Source organism: Ambystoma mexicanum, chromosome 12, assembly GCF_040938575.1.
Source record: "Ambystoma mexicanum isolate Mex_15411 chromosome 12, UKY_AmexF1_1, whole genome shotgun sequence".
Taxonomy (NCBI): domain Eukaryota; kingdom Metazoa; phylum Chordata; class Amphibia; order Caudata; family Ambystomatidae; genus Ambystoma; species Ambystoma mexicanum.
The window spans coordinates 427,901,699-427,914,331 of NC_090936.1; the positions used below are offsets into that span (position 1 = coordinate 427,901,699).

At 45.3% G+C, this 12,633-nt stretch overlaps 1 protein-coding gene across 8 annotated transcripts in view; it reads right to left on the bottom strand.

Annotated features, from left to right (window-relative positions):
- Positions 1 to 12,633, bottom strand: part of KDM5A (lysine demethylase 5A) — a 1,841,472-nt gene that overhangs the window by 294,170 nt on the left and 1,534,669 nt on the right. For 7 of the 8 annotated variants that reach the window (XM_069628595.1, XM_069628593.1, XM_069628596.1 and 4 more), the window contains one exon: positions 920 to 1,079. In XM_069628595.1, coding sequence (XP_069484696.1) covers positions 920 to 1,079 — 160 coding nt within the window. Of the gene's footprint in view, positions 1 to 900; positions 1,080 to 12,633 lie in introns of all 8 variants that reach the window. The other variant, XR_011281783.1, reaches the window with a different exon arrangement.

The following is a 12,633-nucleotide window of genomic DNA, read 5'->3' on the forward strand; positions in this document are numbered from 1 at the left end:
GCATTCAGGAAGTTAAGATGAGAGAGCCGATTAGCCCTTTGTGGAGCAGGAGGATGAGTCTGGGGAGGAAATGTGGAGGAGTCGTCACCAGTGGCCTTCTTGAGGATAGAGAGGGGGAAAGGTAGATGGAACACACAGGGCACTGACACCAGTAGAGGGGGCGAGGTTATCCCAGACAAGAACAACATATAGAAGCATACTAAGGTGTACATCAATGGTGATCAACAGGCTTTTCATGGTTACTGTGAGAAGCATCGTCAGACAGGGCATCAGAAAGATTCATAACAGATTACAGGTGCAGTTCTGCAGAGCTCAGCTTAATGAGTATTGTATTGTCAATAGCTTAATGAGTAATGCATTGGCAATAGGGAAGGTGTTGAAGGGAAGGCTTTGCTCAGGAGGCTCCAGTGTTTAAGGGATCTACAGAGGCTGCTGCTTGGGAGGACTTTATCACCGAGGGAAAACTTGTCTTGTATACAGGAAGCTCACAGAAAAGATGGAATTTAAGGTTGACTGGAAGGGGAATAACTGGAGAAATGGGCCAAAGTCACAGTTGCTGTGCCGAGGGAGTTTCTGATTGCTTAGAATCGTTCAGTGAGAACCACATTTATCACCCCCCCCCCCCTTTCTATCATACCCTCCACTGTAATTAAGGTGTGTGCGCAGAGCAGTAAAAGAAGACTGTAAGGATGGCAGAGATTTTAACACAGCATACGCAAATTCACACAAAGGAAACATTTTGCATGGTGAGGGATAAACAAAACTATAACTGTAATTAGAAAGTGTGATGGTTATATATTAAGGATCATAACCCCATGGCTCTAGGGCAACTTTCAAATAACCCTCCTCTTAAATATAGTGGGACTGTAGTTAATTTAGCCACCCCAGCCCCTGTCTCACCGGCAGGGAAAGGCGGTACCTTGAGAGCAGCTCTTGGAAGCTGAAGAGTATGCATGTTCAGCACAGAACGAAGGTGCACTCCACATGTGTGTCACCACCTCCTCAGACTTGATCGGAATCTCTTCGTCACAGAACAAGTTCGGCTCTAGGCTGCTTGAGGATTTCACACTTGCAGTGTCCTATATAAAAATAAAGGTAAGAAAAGACATGTCAAAACAAACATAATTAATATTCTACAACAGGGAAATTATTTGAGTGCAATAGTATGTTTGTATGTCAAAGATGTTTTAATCTTGGGGCACATACATAGAAAATGGTACCTGACCCTAATAGTAGTTTAGCAGCTTGCGTCTGTTCTTGAGTCCCATTCTATGTATAGTTTCATCTTGCACAGTGTCATTTAGTGGTTGATCTAGTTTATCACACTTTGTTTACAGAACTTTAAGTTAGGCAAATGATGTGTACATGCAACCCACAACGCTCCTACTCATCAAAGCTATCCTTAGACTGCTTATTTTCACCTTTTCCTTTTTTTTTAAAACATTAGATTAAACAAATATCCATAAAATATATGGAAATTGTATTTACCACTAATAGTATTTAAGACGAAATTCATATTCTTGGGGATTCTAAGGCAATTTTCTAGGGTCCATCAACTTTATTGTGTTTTTCCTCTTAATTTTGGAGATCACAGACTTATTAGTGACAAAAGGAACTTCACCCGAAGTTCTGCTGCCCTCGCAATTCTTTTGACCGTACTTGATATACATCGTATTGGCTGTCCCCCTAAGGAGTCCAGTGTCTGCAGTGCCTCTCAGGCATGCCATTTTTGCCCTAGGGTGATTGTACCACCTAAGACCGGATTTAGGAAACAGGTAGGTGTATTTATTTTTGGTTTCAGCAGGGGTTCAAGTTATCATGGCACATTAGTCCGATGTGACTTTTTGAGCCACAGGGGCACCAATGAATTTTTTTAAATCCTGCGCTCAACCAGGTCATATTTCTGGGCTCCCTTTGTTCAGGGTAACCACAAGGTAGGCCTTAAAATATTCTTTCCGACCATATGGGCTGTTTGTGAGCTCTCATGGCAGCCAGTGTTTGGCAAGATCTCTCTTTTGACAACTTTCCCTCCATAGATTTATGGGCCCCAAGTCTTTTTGCTTTGTTTTTTTAACCTGTTCTGATTTTTTGAAGTTAAGTAAAGGCTTCAGCTTCAATCACCTTGCCTTTTGCCAATTTGTTATGAGGAAACTGATCAGTCCTTCTGATCATCAGTACTGGGAAACCGTTTCCCAGTTACTTTTTTTAAAAATGTTAACAGTGAACACAGCATCTTATAGTGCAATATGGATACTTTTTTATCACCCTAGCTGTTTACACTTAGGATGTTTGGTTACTTTTATATGTGCCTAAAGAAGAGCTGGTGTCAGCAGATACATTTTCATAATGTGTGCATTATTTCTAGTGTGCACATTCACATTTAGCCAAATCCAATCAATGGAGTGCAGCCAAGACTATTCTCAGGAGTGTGAAAGTAGGGTCAGGGGTACACAATGAGTTCACACAGTGAAGGACACAATAATTCGACTTAGGCAGGAATGTACAAAGCTACTATATTTATTCTGGGCCTTAAACACACACTAAGAAATGAAACAAGCAGTTGATAATATAGCACAACACTCAATAACAAACACAGAGTCACCATAGGTTCTAAAATGCATATATTGACTTTAAAAGTGATGTAATATGATGGAACCCAGTCACAAGAAATATGTCCTAGCTTCAGAAGTCGAATCCATGGCAAGAATGGGGATCTTATGCCCCAAGGTCACAATGCTTCTTCCCAGAATGCATCCGATGCAGGTAAAGTACTTGTGCTGGTGAAATGTTCAAGAGAAGAGATGCAACAAAGTTACCGATAAGTAAAAATGTGTTATCTTTTCGGACAATCAAAAAGCAGTGGAATGGAAGGATACAAATAGGCTTGTTCTTATTGTTATTCTGTAGTGGAAAGTCAGGGGGTGGGGGAAATGCTTCTGCTTGCTTAACCCCCAGTTACTCAGATTTTCCCAGAAGCCTGGATGGGTCAACAAGGAGGCGGGGGGGGGGGGGTTTGCTGGAGGATGATTTTCCCACTGTTGGTTCCAATGAGAACAGCCCAGGAGCTGCAGGTTCAAGGGTTATTCCAGTTGAGTACAGGACCACGCTGCAACCGTTGGCAATGGAGAAATGCAGAAAACACTGATGCAGACCTCTTCAGGACGCGTCAGAAGATGGGGGAAGGTGAGTTCCAGGAACGGTCAATTACAAAAAGGCGACCTTCCAGTGCAAGGCTCCCTGAAGCTGGGATTCTGAACTTCAGAAGTAAGGAGACTTACACCACAAGCTGGCGACCACCGAAGTTCGGGCTACACAAGCGCTCGCCAACATTTCTAGCGAGGTAGCTCACTGGAGAGCTGGTCAGTCCACCCTGTGGTCCAGGGACACTTTCCAAGTCGCAGGATGGCTGGATGCTCAAGAACACGTCGAGACGAGTTGGTCCCACCAGTCATGGGGTTGAAGCACAACACACAGGGTTTGCGGATCAGGTAGTCCAACAGGGCTTCATCAGGCCAGATACAAAAAGGGATGCTGGGCCTCTTCAGGAGTCTTCTTCGGATCCTTAGTCAGCTGTTGGTCTACACAGGATTCTTGGCTCCAATGGCTGCAGGAGCCTCTTCTTATACAAACTCCTGGCTGGAAGCAAGTCCAAGCCTGCCAATGGTAAGGATCTGCACCATTCAAACACTCAGCAATCATTGACCACTGTTGGTTTCACACTCATGTCCCAGACCCAGACCGTGGGCATTTTAGGGCACTAGCCATGTTTAGAAGAATGTGCACACTAGAAATAACACAAAGGGAACTAGTTACTTACCTGCAACTCCTGTTCTTCAGCATTGGTATCTTGCATAGATTCACATGATGGGAATATTCCCAGTCATTTGGCTGCGAATCATCGGTTACAGGGCAGTTTAATTTTAAAATTGAAAAATTCAATCAAGTGCTCAATTATCATCATTTTTGGGTCATACTGCCCACAGCCAATGGAAAGGGCTCCCTGGAGGTAATCTTCAGATTTTGTTCTAGCACACGTAAAGTCCAAGAAGAATCGTAGCAGGGTAGGCGGGAGGGTCGCGTGGGAATCTATAAAAGGACATCATGCCTAACAAGGACAGATACTGATGCTAATGCAAAGAGGTGCTGCACCTTTATTACGAGGGTGTTTACACCCTTTCTTCTGATCGGGTCGCTTGGCAAGATATTGTGTCTATATTTGCACCCAGGCACAGCTCCTGCTGAGAGGGAACGAGACAGGATTTTGGGTAGTTTATGGAAAACCCTAGTGACTTTAGACAGCGGATGGTTTGACCAGTGCGGTTAGCTGCCTTGGGGCATGTCCTTGCCTTCACTAATCAGTCGTCGAGATATGGGTACACGTGTATGCCCTCTCAATGGAGGTGTACTACCACTAGTGCGAGGCACTTTGTGAATTCTTGCGGTGTTGACCGCAGTCCAAAAGGTAGGGCTTTGAACTGAGAATGTTGGCCTTCTACTACAAAGACAGGTAGCGATGCTGTGTCCGATGACTAGGGATATTAAAGTAGGAGTCCTCTAGATATGCCAGGAAATCTTTGTGCTGTAGCTGCAAAAGTACCTGTTGCAGAGTGACCATACAGAACGTCTAGAGCTTTGAGATATTTGTTCAGCAATCTGAGATCTAAAATAGATCTCCAACTCCCAATCTTTTTTCTTACCAGGAAATATCTGGAGTAAACTCCTCGACCTCGCTGTGCATGAAGCACTCTTTGTATAGCTCCTTTGGCAAGCAAAGACTGGACCTCCCGTTGAAGCAGGTAATGGATATTTTCTGCCTTCTTCAGAGGGGGTGGAGTGGGGGAGGGGGTGGTTGGTGGTGTTTTGACAAATTCCAGTGTATGGCACTGCTGGATGAGGGATAGCACCAATTCATCGCAGGGGATGTTTCTCCACTCGGACAAATGCAGTCTTTCTCCCACTGGGGTGCTGAAGTAGGAGGGAACAGTCACTGGCATGTCAAGTCTGCTTGGATGACTGGCCCCTGAACTGAGGAGCAGCACCAGCGTTGATTTTCCCTGTATGATTGGGATTTCTGCCTGTAAGTATCTGATGAGATGTCGGCAGGAGTCTTGTAAAATGGAGACTGGTAGGCGGGGCAATATTCTTGCAAAGTCCTGGAGAAGCGAGATTTTGCTGAACAGAAGGACTGGCGCTTTTGTTGCAAGGTCCCCAGGGAGCATACCGTGTCACTATCAGTCTTGATGGTCTGTAGGAGTTTGCTCACTTTCTTACCAAATAGATCCATTGCGTTGAACGGCACGTCAACAACTTTAGTTTGAACTTTAGGGGGCAGAAGTTGTTTGAATACGACAGCCTCATTTCCTAGTTAACAAAACACTACATCTGCAATGCCTACTGAGATTGAGATGGCGTGGTCAGATGCTGCTTTACATTCATGGAATCTATCTAATGCCTCCTGCCTTTTATCTTCCGCAAGGAACTTGGGAATGGGTCCCAGATTAAACCACAATTGTCTGTCGTACCTGGCTAGAATGGCCATGGCATTTGTCGCTTTAATGGTAGTGGTGGCTGTGGTAATGACTTTCTGAAAACGTTGAGGTGTTTCCCCTTCGTCAGGTGGGACAGAGCAGGAAGAGGAAGGAATAGTGGACTGCTTGCGTGAGGCCGCACGGGCCACAGAGACTGGCGCTGCCTGCGTTCGCAGGACGGTAGGTGCGGAATCTGCGGCTCAATACTTTGTCAAATCTTTCCTTTATGGGAGGTGCTGATGGCGGTTTGTCACGGTGAGAAGACCACCCTTCCATAGGTCATTGGGGAGGGGTATTGCCAGGACAGACTTCCTTTGTGGTTCGGTTGTTAGTAAACAAGGCTATATTTTTCTGCTCCCCTGGCATTAGACTGAACATCTTGTTGGCTCTACACATTAAGGCGTGAAAAGAGCCAATTTCGTCTGGTGGAGAATCCCTGGTGAGGACTTCCTACGGTTCGCCATCTGCTGGGATTATATCATCGAGCTAGTCGGACGTGTCCATGCTCAGGATGGATTGTTGCTGGTTATCAGGGTCATGCTCAGATTCTGTGTCTGTTAGCTGCAGTGGCCACTGTTCATCTCCAGAGACAAGTAGCAGCTGGAACCCCACTGGGCTCTGGTTGAGGGGCCATGATCTATCATGGTTGGATTGTGGGTGTAGTTGGTAACTGTTTGGGAAATTAGCCTTATAAGAGAATTCTCCCTAACATAGTGAGTCCCCCAGCAGCTTTGCTGGATTTTTGGGGTTTGTTTTTTTCTCCTGCTAAGAGTGAGACTCTTTTCCTCCCACTCTTAGGCATGATTTGAGGTATGTCTTTGACTCTGTGTGCTTATGGGCTATGTTTTTTTTTTTAATCCATAGGGTATCATCTGTTTCTGTGTATGTGTTACACAGCACCCTCAGTGCAGTAACACAGGGGTGTCAGTGACTCCCAAACATAGACTCCATACCCTGGGACTGACTACTGTCTCCGAGGGCATGTAAAGTCACCATTGACTTTACTAATCCAGAATTGTCAACAGAACCAGTACAAACCATCATTGTGTGGAAGTACTGGAAGGGGGTAATTGGATTGCCCCTGGGTCTGTTTTTAAGGGGGCACTGTGCAGTCCCCCCTTGTCGAGTTTCTGGCTGGTGGCAGTGGTTACCACGCAAAATATTCCACCGGAATATTTCCTATGGGATTTTCCCATTGATTTTAAACACACCACTTTTTGGTGCAATGTTAAAGATACCGCCGGTTTATTTATTTAATATTAAATCAACGGTTGGGTCTTTTTGCCAGAACTCTTTTCTAAAATGGTGTTCGTGTCCGTCTCTGTAACTCCAACCAAGGTCGGGCCCTTTGTTCCACTATTTTGGCGGGCTTCTCCACAGAAGCCCTCCAAATGGTGCCACTCTGTCTGGGTTCCACAGGATATGTGGGGAGGGGAATTGGCACCCTGGACTGCGTTGCCGTAGCAACCCAAGTCACACTCTATTCTGATTGGGCCAATGGTGAGCCGCTCGGCTCACCACTTAGCATGTGTGAGTGACAGCTAGGCTGTTGAATGGGGGTTTTTCTGCATAAAAGCAGGGCCTTTGGGACTGGAACTTCAGAAGTCGCCACAGGACCTAAGAATCCGAAGAGGGAAGAAGCTGAGCCATCTGCAACGACGACACCACCGGTGGAGCCCTGCTGCAACGAACTCACCACTTTCCCAACGACAAGAGAAGATCTTCTGCTGGACGAGTCTTATTCCTTTGAGCTGGTGGGATCAACCAGTTCGCGCCTTTCGCCTTCCAAAGACGTCTCTTGGTCGAATCGCCCCTGCCAAGCACCCCGGCGGCCGGATAGCCAAGTTTCACCACTTTGACCGGGAATAAAAGGAACGCACCTTTTAACTGACGAACTCCGCGGCTGGTTTCATCCCTGTGCAGTGCATCGACTCCAAACTTCCTCCTCAACGAGATCCTCTCTTCCCCTGGTCGAAACAACGAAATGCAATCACTGCCAGGAACAACTGCCACCGCCGGAGCTTCCTCTCTCTTTAAGGTACTGTGTTCTGTCGGGCCTCCCTTTCCACGAATTGCTAAAGGTGACCCTTAAATCCTTGGCTTTCCGACTGGGTTGGCCCCAGACCTTCTAACTGTACTTCTTGAATCACCCGAACCCCTTTTGAACATTCTGCAAAGACTTTTAGTGCATTTTAAACTGTGTGATCTTGGGCATATTTCGCTTTGCTCCATTTAACGTGGGCTTGGCCTATGAACTTTGGCTCTACAGTGTATACTGCCTTTACAACCTTGCTTTGAACTTCTAAAACTGTTGGGAACGGTTTTATTTCTATGACCTGCCTTTTTCTCTCCCTTTAACTCAACTATTGGAGTGCCATCTAGGCTACGCGCTCACATCTGTTTTAACAAATAGTGGTGTGTTAACTCTGACTTGTCTAACAGTTATCAAGGGAGGTGTCTATACTTTACCTGACTGGGTTTTAACTTGCTTTTGATTTGGAGTGCTAGTGTATTGCCTAAAGTGTGTTTTAAATAAACAATTATATACTTTTGATACAAAGCTCTGGTCAGTGTTTGTTTGCTATACTGTGTTTTTAGCCCTATTGTGTACACTCTATATACTACCCTACTCTTCTTGAGAGAGGTCTGACTGCTCAGCCACAGCTACCAGGTAAATCTGGGGGGTGCAGACTGTTACCAATTGGGTTTACTGCTTACTCCTGTAGTCAATCTTTTTGCAGTGTTCCCCAAGGGAACTGCACAGGATTCTGCCTAACAGTAACCTCTGCTGAAACTCTGATACAAGAGCTTTCAGGGTGTCCAGGATATCCATAGACATGTCCATAGGGGAAGGTGATGCAGAGGTATCCATTGGATCAGATCCGCCTAACGTTGTGGCATTTGAATAGGCACTATTTTTGGAAGAGTAATGTCCGGTACTGGACTGGAGGGGCTGAACTCCCCTTCTGAAGACACAGAAAGCGGCTAGTCAGGTACTTACTCCCAGATGACTGAACCTGAAGGCTGGTTATCGATTCCCAGGGCTAGAGAGTGAGCTGGGCATAGAAGATGATGCTTCATCAAGATGGACGCGGTCTTTGGTGCTGTCGACGAGGATTGTCGTTTATGTGAATTTGATTGCCATCAATGAGGATGTAGACAGGATAGCACTTGCTTCCAAATGTGGCAGTATTAGTCGTCAAGGACAGTTGACAAGGATTTCCCCATAGTTGATGCTGATGGGTCTTTTTTGTTGTCGACAATGTGTTTTACTGCAAGGCCTTTTTGGTCGTCAACAGTGGCACCGACGGCAACAATTTCTTGGTCGTCGACAGTGTTGCCACAGCCGCCGAGCACTTAGGGGCCAGGAACGGCGTGGGCATAGTTGTCAATGATGGTCACTACGATCGAGGTGCCATAGACGCAGGCCCTTTGCCCAATGTTGATACAGAAACTGGCCTATTATGTGGCATGTGGTGCGGTCGAAGTAAGAGATTTCTCCAATGACCTGGCTGGCGTTTCTGGCGTCTACGTCTGGCAACTTGCAGGCGGCGCTCCATGAACCCTTTTTCTCATAATCGGTAGGATGTCATGTGATCTGAACCTCTTACCTCGTTGGGTAGACCTACCCTGCCGAAGAGAAGCATGACTCTGTACAGAAGCAGAGTCAGAGGCCCCACCGGCATTGTCAAGTCATGCCACAAGTTTCTGATGATGGCCCCCAAGGGTTTCCTTTGAGAAGGACTAACACATTTGACACTCTCCAATGATGTGGTGACGGTGGAGGCAGTAGAAGCTCTTTGTTAGGGAGAATTCTCATTTCTGTGTTAATTCCCTTCTACCTTGGACACCCCCAGCTCTTTTGCTGGACTTCACGACTTTTAATTTTATCCTAGAGCGAGTGAGACCTTTTTCTCACTCTCGCATGCATTTTTATCTGATTTGGAGTCTGAAACTCCACAGGCATCACCTTTTTGTATTGTGACACACAGCACCTTCAGTGCATTGTCACAGAGAAGTCCCTTGGATTTCTCGTAAGGTTTAAATACCTTCTCTCGGATAAACTACTGTTTCCAAGAGTAGTAAAGTAAAATTGACTTTACCTTTTTCGCTTTGTAGACCCAGCACACACCATCCTATATGGAGGGCTGGGGGGTTACTTAGTATCCCCCTAGTCTTTCTCGCGTAACATTTTTATGTTACCCTCACTACAGTTAATGGCTGTTGGCAGTGGTTTAATTTTCCTACCATTGTGCATTTTTACCGCAGGCTGAACCCACAGCTGCAGTATTTTGTTAAAACGGCCCAATCTTTTTTCGCCATTTCTTGCTTGCAAGGTCTTTCCTGGGTTTTACTCTGTGCGCCAAACCAGATTAGGTCCCTTTGTTAATTGGCAGGATTCAAGGGTGAAGCCGCCTCTGGCTCCAGCATTTCTGGCAGGGCAGGAAGCAAGGGAGGGTCCTGTGCTTAATCTCCTTGGTTACAGGAATGCATCCAAAGGTGATTGGCTGGCTGGCAGTCCTTGGAGGACAGCCACCCTGCTGTGCAAGTGACTGCTAGGCTATGAATAAATGGGAGAAACTTGCATAAAAGGCATGGTCTTTTGCAATGAAGGCAGAGTCGACCATTGGACGAAGGAACAGATGAACCTGGAAGAGAAGCTTGCTGCACCCGCCTGGACTGTTGGGTTTTCCCGGTGAAGCCCTGCTGCAGAGCTGAAGCTCCAATTTTCCCATCAACTAGAGAAGCCCGGAACGGAAAACATCTTCCCTTGGGATGGTGGGACCAACAGACCCCAAGATGAACTTGACTGGAACCCTTCTCTCTTTGCTGCTGCTGGAACCGAGAGCCAGGGGACAGGAACACCAGGAACAAGTGCATCGTCTTTAAGCCGGACCCGAGCTCCAGGAAGATCCTGAGGACACTCCCGAAGCAGGGTGACCCAAACCTGAGCCACCTCAACAGAGTGCTGGACCCCAGAAGCAAGGGGAGCCCAAAAGGTGTCCAAGAACCGCAGCGGTGCTATTTGCTGGAAGCTGAAACTGTGAGTTGCCACTGATCTGGAGTAAGCCCATTACTGCTGTCGACCTTCAAACCGTAGTGCAGGATTCCCCAGATGCCCTCCCTCTTGTCCCCACGACTGAGGCCCAGGAACACAGGATCTACAGGACTACAACAGGAACAGAAGCCAGCTGGACCCTTTTTCAGACCTAATGTTCTGTCTAACTAGGGGTACTTACCTCTTCTTGTGTGTAACTTGCTTGCTCTTACTGGAGACGTGCATTTGCTGCCTTTTGCAGAGTTGCTTGCATCTTTGCTTTTCACAAGCCTCCCAGCTTGTGGCCCAACAGTGATTATTTTCGACAAAACTCTCTATATAGCATTGTGCAAGACTTTTATGCGACCCTCAAGAAGTGCCTCAGCTCCCCTAGACTTTGTTCAATTGACATTGGCTGTCCTGCCTCTCTGCAGACTCTTCTTATCCTTTTACTTTGCGTTTATCTGTCCCCCAAAAAGTCATACATAAGTTACTTGTATAGCTGGGAAAGGGTTAACCTATACTTCATTGAGGGATTGTAAAGTACTTACATGTTTAGAGAAACTTGTTAACCTTTAATTCCTTCCCTAACCTTTTTCTTTTTCAACAACCTCAGTATTGAATTTAAGTGTTAAAGTGATATATCAATGTCTACAGTGTCCTAGCAATTGAAGCTGCCTCAATGTGTAGGAAGTGTGTGTGTGTGACATCCCAAAAGGGTATCTACTTACTTAACTGCAAGAGTGTATTTTTGAAGTGTATTTTATTGTTGCCTATTGCCCTGTCTAAAGAAGGCTTATTTTAAAACTGACTGTTAAATTAATAAAAAAATATAAGAAACCTTGAGTGTAAGTGTTATTTGAATACCTGTCACTGAATCTTTATGTTGCACATTTTATGCTGCACATCTAGAGCTCATATTGACCGCTCTTGAGATAAGCCTGGCCGCTCAGTCACTCTACCAACTTGTGTAGTACTGGCCTATACCAAAGGTTGGGTTACCTAATGCCAAGAGGAAAAGGGTGATGTAGTCTCCCAGTGTGTTACTACATACAATCTTGCCTAACAGTCTTCTTGTTTAAATCTTCTATGGGCAGGACGACCGTGGACAGTTTGGAACAATGTTGAGTAAGACTCCTCGGAATGGGGATACTGGACCCTTTGTCGAAAAAAAAAGGTCATTTTGATTTTTAGATGTTAACTTGGAACAAAGAAAAGATCTATAGAGGACTCCAAACACAAAATATGAAGTAATAAAATCTGAAGATAGCCTCCAGTGGTGGAGCTAAGGGAGCACTTACCATTGGCAGTGGCAGTATGACCCAAAAATGATAATAGAGCACTAAAGTGATTTAAGTCTTCAGTTTAAAATTAAACTGCTCCATGTTACAGAGGATTCCCAGCCAAACGACAGGGAAAATTCACAGCATGTGAATCTATGCAAGATCCAACGCTGGAGAAATGGTAAAAATACAATTGCTGCCACCAGCTGGTCTTTAGACACATATAAAAGTAACCAAAAACCCCAACTGTAAAAGACTAAAGCGATACAAATGTATCCCCATTACATTATATGGTAAGATGCTGTATGCAATGTTAAAAAATTACAAAGTGTAAAAAGTCAAAAGGGAAACCGTTTCCTAGTACCAATAGCCCGAAGGACTGATCAGTTTCCCCATAACAATATTAGCAACAGGCCAGGGGAGTGAAGCAGAGCTTTGTTTCGCTATGGTTTGAGAATGTTTCCTACCCTCCATCACTATTTTTGTGCATATGAAGTACTTTTAGCATTATGTTCCATAGGGTAAAAATAAATGTGTTGTGCCAAAAGATTTTTTTTAAAGCTATTTTTCATGCTGGTTGAAACACTTATCACTTCCGCTCTCATCCCCTACCAGAGAATTAAACCTTTTTGCTTGGTGCATATTACTTACCTTAAGAGAGGTTTTAATTCCCTTTATTGTAAGGTGTGGTAGGCCGCATTAAGGTCAGTAGTTGCAATTTCCACAACAGAGGGTTGCAGAACATTGCTGTAACAGCATTTCTGCAGCTTGATCGGTTTTAGAT